The 15,142-nt window shown below is 38.3% G+C and overlaps 1 protein-coding gene across 6 annotated transcripts in view; it reads right to left on the bottom strand.

Annotated features, from left to right (window-relative positions):
- The window catches only part of LOC103345403 (potassium channel subfamily U member 1), a 212,222-nt gene that overhangs the window by 85,678 nt on the left and 111,402 nt on the right, over window positions 1-15,142 (bottom strand). For all 6 annotated transcript variants that reach the window (XR_011390870.1, XR_011390871.1, XM_070079216.1 and 3 more), the window contains 2 exons: window positions 13,053-13,142; window positions 12,817-12,914 (listed from right to left, as the gene is read on the bottom strand). Coding sequence is in view for 4 of the 6 variants with exons in the window: in XM_070079216.1 (XP_069935317.1) it covers window positions 12,817-12,914; window positions 13,053-13,142 (188 nt within the window). In the remaining 2 variants the exon portion in view is untranslated. The remainder of the gene's footprint in view (window positions 1-12,816; window positions 12,915-13,052; window positions 13,143-15,142) is intronic.

Below are 15,142 nucleotides of genomic sequence, written 5' to 3'. Positions count from 1 at the left end.
TGCCTTAACACAAACACAGAAATCCTTGAAAAAACTGAGAAACACTGGCTCCAGCTATTTAATATGATCACTATCCAGTTGTAAGTTGACTATGAAACTAATGGACTATCCAGTAGCCACAAATTACAAAGATTCAGACTTCATGAGATTAGTCAGAAAATCATTAATCAAACCGATATAACTACAATGAGTGGTAATAGCAAAGAGCACCCTGGGGAGGAGGTGGAGGAATCTGATTTCCATAAATGCCACATTCTAATATTTACAATGTCTGTTTTTCGACAAAATGTTATAAGGCAAAGAAATAAGGAGGAAAGTAAGTGTAACTCATAAAAAGGAAAAAAGATATAATAGATACTGTCCCTAATGAAACTCAGAGATCAAACTTACTGGTAGAGACTCTAAGTCAACTATCTAAAATATGTTCAAAGATCAAAAGGAAACTGTGTTTAAAAAACATACTAAAGAGACCAAGAGAATGATGTCTAACAAAATAGAAAATATACAATGGGGTGTCTGTTATAAACTATAAACAGGAACAATAGAAATCTTGGAGGTTAAAAGTATTGTACATGAAATAAAAAACCCGCTATAGCAACTCAAGAGCAGATTTGACCGTGCAGAAGAAAGTATCAGAGAACTGAAATATAATATAATATATACAATAAATATATAATACATAAATATATATTAATACATAATACATAATATAAATATAAAATATATAATAATATAATAAATATATATTATATAATGTATAATATAATATAATAATAATATAATATAATATCTCAGAGAAGAAAAAATAAAGTGAGCAGAGTCTAACAGATGACTGGGATCACTGGTGTATAATCAAAGGTACTGACAGAGATAAAATGAACGTCCCAGAAGGAGAGGAGAAAAAGAAGGGCGTGGAAAGAATATTTTAGGAAATAATTGCCCAAAACTTCCTTAAATTAGATGGAATACTAACCTACACAACTACGAATGGCACAAACCTGAAAGTAGGTGAAATACCAAGGGATCCAGCAGTCCACACACTTCATAACAATACTGGTATAATCCAAAGACAATCTTCAAAGCAGCAAGAGAGAAGTGACTCACTGTATACACAGGGTCCTCAATAAGACTTACAGTTGATTTGTCATCAGAATCAATAGAAGCCAGAGAAAAATGGAACAGAATAGTTATAGTGTTGAATGAAAAATAACTGTTAATAAGGAATTCAATAGCTAGCGTGATAGTCCTCCACACATGAAGGATAGATTAGAGACATTTTCAGATCATCGAGAACTTAGAGAGTTTTTGCTAGCAAACAAGCAAATAATATACTGTTGGGAGTTCATGAGGTTGAAATTAAAGGTCATAAGGCAGTCACTCAGACCCACATGAAGAAAAAACAAATACTGGCTAACGTATATTTATGTGGATAAATACAACAGAAAAAAATACATATATATATATACACACTTCGGCTTAGTAGTTAAGACTTCTGGGTCCCACACTGAAGTGCCCCAGTTCAGTTCCTGGCTCCGGCTCCTGACTCCAGTTTCCTTCCTATGCTGAGCCTGGGAGGCAGCAGTGATAACTCAAGTCACTGGGCTCCTGCCACTCACATGGGGGACCTGAATCGAGTTTCTGAGTCCTGACTGCAGCCCCAATCCAGCCCAACTTCAGTCAGTGTAGGTGTTTGAGGAGTGACCCAGCAGATGGGGACTGTCTCTCTGCATCTCTGTTGTTCAAATAAAGACTACATTAACAACATTTAAGAGAATCCATAATTTTGTTTCTTTTTAGCTGGTTTATTCTATCTGATTAAAAGATGAATGTATAGAGCAATAATTATAGCTCTATGTTGATGGACACACATATATGAACATATAATTTGTGACAGTAACAGCATAAAAGGTGAGAACAGGACTACATAAGAACAGTATTTTAGTATGGTATTGAAATTAATTTGCTATTAATTCAAACTAGATGTTAAAGATTATGATGTCAATAGAAAACTGGGGGCGGAGCCAAGATGGCGGAATAGTGAGGGCGCGCACCGATAGTCCGGGAAAATTTAGTTTAATAAAAGGGGAGTTACGGTAGCCTCAGAAAAAAGAACCAGGAAAATATTGCAGAGGAAACTCTTCTGGATCTAGTGGCTGGGAATCGGAGGACCTACTGGGAAAACAAGGTCGCCCACCGCGCGGAAGCCGAGCCGCGGGACCGAGCCGCGGAAGCCGCAGGGTCTGCGCACCAGTGCTTGAAGGGGAGTGCATGCCACACAGACAACAGCGGGGAGACTTGGGACGTCCAGGGCTCCGAGTCCACACATCGGCGCTGGAAGGGGAGGTGAGCTCAATATCCCGAGACATTGGTGGGGAGACGGGGGTCAGAATCTAGAGGGGGGCCGGAAAGTGCAGCAAACTCACTACCGGAAAGAAGGAAAAAAAAAAGCTTCGGGGTTTCTCTTCCCCCTAACCTTGCAAAGGTTGCAGGGCTGCAAGGCTTGAAGAATTCCCAAGAGACAAAGAGCAGGCCCCCTCTCTGGATTTACATATGAAAAGCGGAGAGCTAAGGAACTGAGTCACTACAATTCAGTAGCCTAGGCAACCCAGTGGGAGTCCAGAGGAGCCTAAACGGACTCTGGGGGTAGAAGCCAGAAACTGGATGCTAAATACCATCAATTCTGTACAGGCCTGCCGAGCGGTGTTACTTACCCCCTGAATAAATTAAATAAATAAATAAATAAAAAGAGAGATTTACCACGCATAACCTGAGCGTGTCACCTTTGCACACCCTTAACCAGGAAGAACCAAGCAGAGCTCTCAGCCCGCACCCATCTCAGGCCTCCAAGGCTCCTCAACAGCAGGCAGTCCACTTAACACGGACATAGTATAAAATAATAATAAAAAAAAAACAACGCACAGTGACGCAAGAAGAATTAACTATGCCAAGTAACAAACACAGAAATCGAGGGAACAAGATCAACGATGACACTATGATGCCTCCAAATAAACAAAACACCCAAAGCCAAGATTATGAAGATGATGAGATAGAAGAAATGCAAGATACGGATTTCAAAAAATTAATGATAAGAACATTTAGAAGTTTTCAAAAGCAAATCCTTGAACTACAGAAATCCTTATTGGAAAGGATTGAAAATCTCTCTCATGAAAATGAAATTTTAAGGAAGAATCAAAATGAAACACAGAAACTAGTAGAACAGGAAAGTGTGATAGTGAAGAGAAATCAAAATGAAATGAAGAGCTCAATAGATCAAATGACAAACACATTAGAAAGCCTTAAAAACAGAATGGGTGAAGCAGAAGAGAGAATATCGGACTTAGAAGATAGAGCACAGGAAAACATACAGTCAAACCAAAGAAAAGAAGAGGAAATTAGAAATCTAAAAAATATTGTTGGGAATCTACAGGATACTATTAAAAAAACCAACATTCAAGTTCTAGGAGTTCCTGAAGGCATGGAGAGAGAGAAAGGATTAGAAGGCCTTTTTAGTGAGATACTAGCAGAGAACTTTCCAGGTTTGGAGAAGGACAGAGACATCCTAGTACAGGAAGCTCATAGAACCCCCAATAAACATGACCAAAAGAGATCCTCACCACGACACGTGGTAATTAAACTTACCACAGTGAAACATAAAGAAAAGATCCTAAAATGTGCAAGAGAGAAACGTCAGAATACTCTCAGAGGATCTCCAATCAGACTCACAGCTGACTTCTCATCAGAAACACTACAGGCTAGGAGGGAATGGCGAGACATAGCACAGGTGCTAAGAGAGAAAAATTGCCAGCCCAGAATATTATATCCTGCCAAGCTCTCATTTGTGAATGAAGGTGAAATAAAGACCTTTCATAGAAAACAGAAATTGAAAGACTTTGTGGCCACTCGTCCGGCCCTGCAAAAGATACTTAAAGATGTGCTACACTCAGAAACACAGAAACACGGCCATCAATATGAAAGAAGGGAAAGGAAGAATACCTACCAGTAAAAGAGCATGGGAAGCTCAAAGCATATACTAGAAAATATTTCAGGGAAAATGGCAGGGCAAAGTCACTACGTATCAATAGTCACATTGAACATTAATGGTCTGAATTCTTCAGTTAAAAGACACCGATTGGCTGACTGGCTCACAGAACAAAACCCAACTATTTGCTGCCTACAAGAAACACATCTCTCTAACAAAGAGGCATGCAGACTGAAAGTGAAAGGTTGGAAAAAGATATTCCATGCCAACAGAAACCAAAAAAAAAGCAGGTGTAGCCATATTAATATCAGACAAAATAAACTTTAATACAAAAACTGTTAAGAGAGACAAAGAGGGACACTATATAATGATTAAGGGTTCAATTCAACAGGAAGATGTAACTATTATAAATGTATATGCACCTAATTACAGGGCACCGGTCTATTTAAAAGATATGTTAAGGGACTTAAAGAGAGATTTAGATTCCAATACAATAGTACTGGGGGACTTCAATACTCCACTCTCAGAAATAAACAGATCATCCGGACAGAAGATCAACAAGGAAACAGCAGATTTAATTGACACTATTGCCCAAATGGATCTAACAGATATCTACAGAACTTTCAACCCTACATCTACAGACTTCACATTCTTCTCAGCAGTGCATGGAACCTTCTCTAGGATTGATCACATACTAGGCCATAAAGCAAGTCTCAGCAAATTTAAAAGAATTAGAATAATACCATGCAGCTTCTCAGACCACAGCGGAATGAAGCTGGAAATTAGCAACTCAGGAAAACCCAGAAAGTATGCAAACACATGGAGACTGAACAACATGCTCCTGAAAGAACACTGGGTCATTCAAGAAATCAAAAGAGAAATCAAAAATTTTCTGGAAGTAAATGAAGACAACAACACAACATATCAAAACTTATGGGATACAGCAAAAGCAGTATTGAGAGGCAAATTTATAGCAATAGGTGCCTCTATCAAGAAATTGGAAAGATACCAAATAAATGAGCTTTCAGCGCATCTCAAGTACCTAGAAAAACTGCAGCAAACCAAACCCAAATCTAGTAGGAGAAGAGAAATAATTAAAACCAGAGAAGAAATTAACAGGATTGAATCCAAAAAAACACTACAAAAAATCAGCTAAGCGAGAAGCTGGTTTTTTGAAAAAATAAACAAAATTGACACCCCATTGGCCCAACTAACTAAAAAAAGAAGAGAAAAGACCCAAATCAATAAAATCAGAGATGAAAAAGGAAACGTAACAACAGACACCACAGAAATAAAAAGAATCATCAGAAATTACTACAAGGACCTGTATGCCAGCAAACAGGAAAACCTATCAGAAATGGATAGATTCCTGGACACATGCAATCTACCAAAATTGAACCATGAAGACATAGAAAACCTAAATAGACCCATAACTGAAACAGAAATTGAAACAGTAATAAAGGCCCTCCCAACAAAGAAAAGCCCAGGACCAGATGGATTCACTGCTGAATTCTACCAGACATTTAAAGAAGAACTAATCCCATTTCTTCTCAAAATATTCAGAACAATCAAAAAAGAGGGAATCCTCCCAAATTCTTTCTATGAAGCCAGCATCACCTTAATCCCTAAGCCAGAGAAAGATGCAGCACTGAAAGAAAATTACAGACCAATATCCCTGATGAACATAGACGCAAAAATCCTCAATAAAATTCTGGCCAATAGAGTACAACAACACATCAGGAAAATCACCCACCCAGAGCAAGTGGGATTCATCCCTGGTATGCAGGGATGGTTCAACATTCGCAAATCAATCAATGTGATTCACCACATTAACAGACTGCAGAAGAAAAACCATATGATTATCTCAATTGATGCAGAGAAAGCATTTGATAAAATTCAACACCCTTTCATGATGAAAACTCTAAGCAAATTGGGTATAGAAAGAACATTCCTCAATATAATCAAAGCAATTTATAAAAAACCCACAGCCAGCATCCTATTGAATGGGGAAAAGTTGGAAGCATTTCCACTGAAATCTGGCACCAGGCAGGGATGCCCACTCTCACCACTGCTATTTAATATAGTTCTGGAAGTTTTAGCCAGAGCCATCAGACAAGAAAAAGAAATCAAAGGAATACAAATCGAGAAGGAAGAAGTCAAACTATCCCTCTTTGCAGACAATATGATTCTGTACTTAGAGGATCCAAAGAACTCTACTAAGAGACTATTGGAACTCATAGAGGAGTTTGGCAAAGTGGCAGGATATAAAATCAATGCACAAAAATCAACAGCCTTTGTATACACAAGCAATGCCATGGCTGAGAAAGAACTGCGAAGATCAATCCCATTCACAATAGCTACAAAAACAATCAAATACCTTGGAATAAACTTAACCAAGGACGTTAAAGATCTCTACGATGAGAATTACAAAATCTTAAAGAAAGAAATAGAAGAGGATACCAAGAAATGGAAAAATCTTCCATGCTCATGGATTGGAAGAATCAACATCATCAAAATGTCCATTCTCCCAAAAGCAATTTATAGATTCAATGCAATCCCAATCAAGATACCAAAGACATTCTTCTCTGATCTAGAAAAAATGATGCTGAAATTCATATGGAGGCACAAGAGACCTCGAATAGCTAAAGCAATCTTGTACAACAAAAACAAAGCCGGAGGCATCACAATACCAGATTTCAGGACATACTACAGGGCAGTTGTAATCAAAACAGCATGATACCGGTACAGAAACAGATGGATAGACCAATGGAACAGAATTGAAATACCAGAAATCAACCCAAACATCTACAGCCAACTTATATTTGACCAAGGATCTAAAACCAATTCCTGGAGCAAGGACAGTCTATTCAATAAATGGTGCTGGGAAAACTGGATTTCCACGTGCAGAAGCATGAAGCAAGACCCCTACCTTACACCTTACACAAAAATCCACTCAACGTGGATTAAAGACCTAAATCTACGTCCTGACACCATTAAGTTATTAGAGAACATTGGAGAAACCCTTCAAGATATTGGCACAGGCCAAGAATTTCTGGAAAAGACCCGGGAGGCACAGGCAGTCAAAGCCAAAATCAACTATTGGGATTGCATCAAATTGAGAAGTTTCTGTACTGCAAAAGAAACAGTCAGCAGAGTGAAGAGGCAACCGACAGAATGGGAAAAAATATTTGCAAACTATGCAACAGATAAAGGGTTGATAACCAGAATCTACAAAGAAATCAAGAAACTCCACAAAAACAAAACCAACAACCCACTTAAGAGATGGGCCAAGGACCTCAATAGACATTTTTCAAAAGAGGAAATCCAAATGGCCAACAGGCACATGAAAAAATGTTCAAGGTCGCTAGCAATCAGGGAAATGCAAATCAAAACCACAATGAGGTTCCACCTTACCCCAGTTAGAATGGCTCACATGCAGAAATCTACCAACAACAGATGCTGGCGAGGTTGTGGGGAAAAAGGGACACTAACCCACTGTTGGTGGGAATGCAAACTGGTCAAGCACTATGGAAGTCAGTCTGGAGATTCCTCAGAAACCTGAAGATAACCCTACCGTTCGACCCAGCCATCCCACTCCTTGGAATTTACCCAAAGGAGTTTAAATTGACAAACAAAAAAGCGGTCTGCACCCTAATGTTTATTGCAGCACAATTCACAATAGCCAAGATCTGGAAGCAACCTAAATGCCCATCAACAGTAGACTGGATAAAGAAATTATGGGATATGTATTCTTTAGAATACTATACCGCAGTAAGAAACAACGAAATCCAGTCATTTGCAACAAAATGGAGGAATCTGGAACACATCATGGTGAGTGAAGAAAGCCAGTCCCAAAGGGACAAATACCATATATTCTCCCTGATTGGTGACAACTGACTGAACACCAAAAAGGAAACCTCCTGAAGTGAAATGGACACTATGAGAAATGGTGACTTGATCAGCATAGCCCTGACTGTTAATGGACAACTTAATACATTATCCCTCTTAGTTTTTTTTGTCTGTTCTACTTAATACTATTGGTTTAATTCTGTAATTATCACACAGTTATTCTTAAGTGTTGAAAATTAACTGAAATGTGATCCCTGTTAAACATAAGAGTGGGAATAAGAGAGGGAAGAGATGTATAATTTGGGACATGCTCAAGCTGACTTGCCCCAATTGGTAGAGTTAGAAACATACCAGGGGACTCCAATTCAATCCCATCAAGGTGGCATGCACCAATGCCATCTCACTAGTCCAAGTGATCAATTTCAGTTCACAATTGATCATAATGAAAGGACTAAGAGTCAAAGGGATCACATAAACAAGTCTAGTACCTGCTAACACTAACCGATAGAAAAAATAAAGGGGAGAGTGATCCAACATGGGAAGTGAGATACTCAGCAGACTCATAGAATGGCTATGAGAATGGCTATTTAGGATGTCCTAAATAGCACTCTGGCCTCAGAATCAGCCCTAAAGGCACTCGGATCTGGCTGAAAAGCCCATGAGAGTATTTCAGGCATGGAAAGCCAAGACACTCTGGCAAAAAGATCTCTGTGAGTGTGATCCCAGTGGAAAGAACAGGTCTTCAAAGAAGGAGGTACCTTTCTCTGAAGGGAGGAGAGAACCTCCACTTTGACTATGACCTTGTCTAAACAAGATAAGAGTCGGAGAACTCAAGGGGCTTCCATAGCCTTGGAAACTCATGACTGGTGCATAGGGAGATTACTGATGCCATAAACAGGAGTGTCAATTTGTAAAGTCAACAACAGGAGTCACTGTGCACTTACTCCTCATGTAGGATCTCTGTCCTTAATGTGCTGTACATTCAGATTTAATGCTATAATGAGTACTCAAACAGTATATTTCACTTTGTGTTTCTATGGGGGTGCAAACGGTTGAAATCTTTACTTAATGTATACTAAACTGATCTTCTGTAAAAAAAAAAAAAAAACCAAATCAAAAAAAATTATCAATTCCCAACTTGACTCTCACTGGAATTAAACATGACAATAGGTCTGATCTGATTTCATCATCATTTAAAAAAAATCATCTATTATTTTTCACTTTATGTTTCTGTGTGGGAGCAAACTGTTGAAATCCTTACTTAATGTATACTAAGCTGATCTTCTGTATATTAAGATAATCGAAAATGAATCTTGATGTGAATGGAAGGGGAGAGGGAGTGGGAAAGGGGAGGGTTGTGGGTGGGAAGGACGGTATTGGGGGGAAGGCATTGTAATCCATAAGTCGTACTTTGGAAATTTATATTCATTAAATAAAAGATAAAAAAATAGAAAACTGTAGGTGAATCATCAAGAAAATTAGTGAAAAATATATAGTAAAAGAAAGGCAGGTAAACTCAAATCAAGCAGAAAGTAGGAAACTATAAAAGTTAAATTATAAACAAACTAATTAAAAATAAATATGAATAAATAAACAGTAGAGTTAGAAAAAAATGTTGTTTCTTTGAAAAGGAACAACAGAATTTACAAACTTCTTAGCAAGCCTGGCCACAAGAAAAAAGAGGGAACACTCATTAATTAAAGAAGGAATATTACTAATAACTTGACAAAACCAAAAGGAATATAAAGCAATAGCTATGCATACACTATTTTGCAGGCAATAAACTTGATAACAGATTAAGTAAAAAAAAGTCTCAGAAGCACAAGGTTTACTTGGCATTTGAAAATTAATTAATATAATATGTCATATTAATGCAATATAAAACAAGCAATCATCATTATCTCAAAATGCAAGCATACACACACACAAAGAAAAAGGCAAAAATCAAAACCCCTTCAAGAGAAAAAAAATCAAGAATTTAGGAACAGAATAGAACTTCCTCCCCATGATAAAAGGCATCTAAGAAAAACTCATTACCCCTAATGGTGAAAGACTGAATGATTTCCCCTTGAGGTCAGGAACAAAGTAAGAATGTAAGCTTCCTTATTTCTATTCAGCAAGTTGCTGGAGCTTCTGCCAGGGCAATTAGGTAACAAGTGGAATGGAAGGCAATCAAAGAACTACCAGAACTAATACAGATTCAGCAAGGTTGCATAATACAAGATCAATAGATAAAAATCAATTGAATTTGTTTTATATTTCCCAGTGTCAAAAAACTTACTGCAAAACTAGTCATCAAGAGAGTAGGCCTCTGGCAGAAGGCTAGACATATAAATTAACAGAATAGAATTGAGACTCCAGAAATAAACCTACACATTTATAATCAAGTGGTTTTTTATTTGAATGTGTTATTTATTTGACAGGAGGAGACAAAGAGAAAGAGAAATGGAGATCTCCCAGCCGCTGGTTCATTCCTCAGATGTCCTCAGCTGGGGTTGGGCTATGCTAGACAGGGACAGGGAACTCTGCCTAGGTCTTCCACATGAGTGCCAGGACCCAGGTATTGGAGTCATCTCCTGCTGCCCACCTCCATGTGCATTAGCAAGAAGCTGGAATGGAAACCAAGCCCAGACTCAAACTCAGGCACTTTGATATAGAATGCAAGGATCTCACGTAGCAGCGTAACCACTATGCCAAATGCTAACTCCTAGACCACTATTTTTTGCCAAAAGTGACAAGAATAATTCAGTTGGAGAAAGAATATAATTTTGAACAAATGATTCTGGGGCAACTAGATATTCACACTGAAAATAAATGACATTAAATTCCTTTTTGATACCATATAAAATAATCAACCACAATAAATTATAGATCTACATGTCAGAGCCAAGCATATAAGAATCTTAGAAGAAAATACTGGAGTAAATCTCATGATCTTATGATGGTCAAACTCTTCTTAGATATTCCACAAAAGCACAAATGACCAAAGAATAAAAGATATACTTGGACTTTATCAAAATTAAAATTAGTTTGCACTTCAAAATAAATTAAAAAATGAAGATAAACCATGAAATAGAAGAAAATATTTGTCAACCATATATTTCTTAAGGGATCTGCATTTAGAATACATAAAGTCTTTCTACATTTTAAGAATATAAAGAAAATAATCTAATTGAAAGACAGGTTCTAAGTGGGCATTTCTTCAAGGATTATATGTAAATGGTCAGTAATAGTCTCAGGAAAAGATGTTAAACGTCTTTAAATATTAGGGAAGTTCAAATCAAAACCACAATGGGATACCACTTTATATCCATTAGAATGATTATTCATATAAAAAATGCAAAGTAACAAGTGCTGGTGAGAATGTGGAGAAACTGTAACATTTGTGCGTTGTTGGTAGGAATGTGAGGTGGTATAGCAACTGGGCAAAAGAACATAGTGGTTTCCTAACAAGTGAAAAACATAATTAACATTTTACTTAATTATACTTCTGGATCTATCCACAAATGAAAAGCTGAAAGCAGAAAATGACCAGAATATGTGTGCACCAATCATCATAACAGCATTATACAAAATGTCCAAAAAGTGGTATGGAAACAGTCCGAATATCCATCATCAGATGGGTGGGTAAACAAAGTGGCATACATTTAGAAAGTGGAGCATATTCAGCTGTAAGAAATAAGATACTGATACATGCTACAGTGTGGCTGAATGAAAGAAGCCATACATAAAAGGTCTGTTCATAAATTACCAGAAAAGTCACATTGATAGACAGACAGACCAGTGGTTTCCAGGTGTGTGAACAGGGGAGAATGTGGAATGACTGCCATTGGGTATGGGTTTTTATTTTGAGGTGGGAAAAACATTCTAGAATTGATTGTAGTGATCATCACACAATTCCACTCATGTACTAAAACTCATTGAATTATAGACATCCAATGGATGCAGTATTTATTCTATGGCATTTTAGTTATATCTCAACACAGGTGTTACAAGAAAGGCCCTGGGTCCCCAACAGCAGAACACAAATAACAAGGAGTGAAAAGACTGGTGGTACAGAAAAGGAAGGTTTTGCAGGTCTCAAGCCTACAAGGCTGTGTGTCAGGGATGCTGGATTTCATTAACACATGACAGAAGGTGACCTAAAGCTATGAAGAACAGAGTCACTGAGTGTCAATGTGTAGATCACAGAAGGTGGCGATAGCAGACTAAAGGGGATGAGGAGCATCTGTTCTCAGGAGGGAGCAGGGAGGACTTGCTGCCAACTGCAAGAATGCCCACGTTGCATTTCAATAGCATTCTGGGCAGAAGGAGAGGCTAAGGACCCTTGAGATAAGAATAGATATGATAAGGAAATCAAACGTTGAATTTATTGTGTAAGTTCTAAACCACTGAGATTTACCTCAAAGAATCTGAATGCACGTGGAAGAGATTAAGTTTTGAACTGAGTGATCATAAATGCTGCAGATTAATTTTTCTTTTCCCACTATTATAGGAAGGGTTGTTGTAAGCCATGGAGTCAAGTAGAGAAAAATAGAAAAAATTGCATTCTCTCCTCACTGTGTCAGAATGAGCAAACTTTAAACTCCTTATCATCCATTAGTGAACAGGGTACTCAAGGAATGGTCCTAAACTGATACCCTCACTGGTAACCCAGCAGTCACAGACAGGCTGAACTTCTAGTCTTATGCTGGGAAAACCAGTGTGTGATGAAGAAGTGAAAGGTTGAAAACCATGGGCTCGGTGACTTTGGATAACATAACAATCTCTTTTGGAATTAATTTGCCTGGCCTTTAAGGGAGGTGAATTAAGACAACTAGTAGGTTTTCTTCCAGCACTAAACCACTGATTCTCCAGTCTTGAAATGTCTGCCACATCTTAGCCAAATTCAGCTGGGCATTGTCTTTAGCGAGATGGTATTCTCCTCTCTTTCCTTGGCTAGATCCTAGTAGCTGGACTAAGGGCAGCAAGACATAAAGTGCAATTACCTGTGAGGTGCTGTCGGCTCCTATTTCTGCAGCCACATTTTGCAATTAGCTCAGGAGTATTCACATCACTGTGACAGCTGAGACAGTAAAAGGAGGCTCTGGACAATGAAAACAAATCAAGAATGACTTATGTGAGACTTAACACTAAGGATGCGTGGTGCTGGCTCAGTCTGCCTCCCATTAAGTTCTATTTGCTTTAGTGCTTCCCCTTCCCCATAAAGTAATCAAAAAATTACCTTTTGACTTCTTTTGGAGATTCAGCAATAAAGAACCCTAATGTATTCTTGCGCAGCCTAACTTGTACAGGGGGATTGAGTATCAAGCCACTGGAAATGGAAAATAAAAATAGTCATTTCCCCCTCTAATATCTGTGACAAGATTTGGTATTTCACTCTGTCATCACCAGTGGGGTTCTCTAAGTAGCTGAGTTAATAGAATTCAATCTCCTTTTACTGTCAAACACAGTGGAAAATGTGAATCTGACTATATTTGGTCCTTTGTTTGATTGCTGTCGGAAAGGACTTGACTGCTGAGCTGCATATGCAGCTGAGGGGAGGGGCCATTCCTGCCTGGTTGTGTCGTGAATCTAAGATGGTCCAATCAATCCAGGTGAATCCCGCCTTGCTAATTTAGGCTATCACATGATGAGTAGTCCAGGACCACACTGTTCTAGGTCTTGTGGTCACCTGCCATTTCAAATTAAATTATAGCTAATTAACCAGATGGTTCCAAAAGTGTATTTTGTTTACTTATATAGTTTTTGAAGGTGAACATTGCTTTTGGCTTTCATTGTGCTCCTGTAGACTGCAAGATTTTTGAGAGCAGCAGCCATGCAATTTCTTTCTATTTCTACATTAATTGAACATTTTGCTTTTCTGTTTTATTATGGATTCTGTGCTTGAAAAGGCTGTATTACAAATTTCTACCCATGATATTCTTTGATGCAGAACTCCACTATGGGTTTTTGAGTAACCTACATTTCTCCTTGTTTATCAAGGTCTCTCCTCTTTATTTCCTTTTGTTCAGACCTCCGTTAGGGTCAGGTGTCATAACCTCATTTTCTGGTTTGCTTTAGGGCACGATGAACGTACTTCTTCCCTCTAAATGTCACTCCCTTTTTATGTTCACATTGGAATGAGGGTAAGTCCTAATTCTGGCAATTTTTAACTTACTCTGTTGTTAGGATACTCCAAAGACATTTGCAAATGTTAATAAATCTTTACAGAAATAAAAGGGCTTGCACAATGAAAACTCTTCAGCCCTATGCCAAGAGTTAAAGGGAGCTGAACAGCTATGTTCAGGTGTATTATTACCTGAGACAATGGGTGGCATTTTCTGAGTGTTTACTGACTGATATGAATGAGTGGAATGTTTGGATTTGTATTGAAAAGGGAAAGAGTGTGGATTTTTGACCCCCTAAATATCATTGGTTGATGTTTACTAACTAGCAAGCATATACCTAATTGTGTCTTACATATCTCCTTTTCTGCTTTAAAGATGTGTGCATGTGGGTGGGCGGGGAGGTGTTCTTAGAACTTATGTCAAATACGTGGCTATGAGATATTGTAACAACAACATATCTGGTTGCACTGAGAGGTGATATGAGAGTCTTCTGAGGATTATGCTGATCTGGCATTACTATTTGACAGTCTCCTTCCTAAAGCTCAGCCAGGCACTCTCCTGGAGAAATGGTCTGCCACTGGGACAAACTCAGAACGCTCTCCCATGGAGGTCAGCTGCAGTGGCATCCCTTAGCAGGTGATGCATAATTGCCCAAGATGATTCTTTATGATTACCCTGTACTTCTGCAAGTCTTGGTCTTTTCAAGTGTATCGATTAGGGAACATGTCCAGGCTTCCACACATTGACAATGATTGTGGTTGCTTAGTAACATGGTGATCAGAAATATATCTCCCAGAGATGGACTGAGTTCACATCCTAGCTCTGCCATTTGGGGAATCCTGTGAACTTGAGAAAATTACTTGATCTCTCTGGGCCTCAGCTTCTGTCTCCATAAAATGGGACTAGTAACTGTACCCATGTCATAGTGTTGTGTGGGATTAAAGAATCTATGCCTGGAGAGTACCTATAGCAATCTTGTCCATGAAGTAGCAGTCTTCTGAGAAACTGCAGTCAGTGTCTTTGCTAAACCAGTCTCTTTTAAAAATGTGACTTTTCAATGAGAAATTGAAGTTAAATCTGTGTTGGAATTTGTCCCTCTTTGATTGGGAGGGATGGGTGCTCTGTGGTAAACAGCACCAAGTCCTCTTGAACATATGTGAAAATTAGTTGCTTAATAAATGTTTATGTTTCTGGTCTATCATAT

This window comes from Oryctolagus cuniculus, chromosome 1, assembly GCF_964237555.1.
Source record: "Oryctolagus cuniculus chromosome 1, mOryCun1.1, whole genome shotgun sequence".
Classification (NCBI taxonomy): domain Eukaryota; kingdom Metazoa; phylum Chordata; class Mammalia; order Lagomorpha; family Leporidae; genus Oryctolagus; species Oryctolagus cuniculus.
Note: the sequence above shows the minus strand (reverse complement) of the source record. Positions and strands in the feature narration are given on the sequence as shown.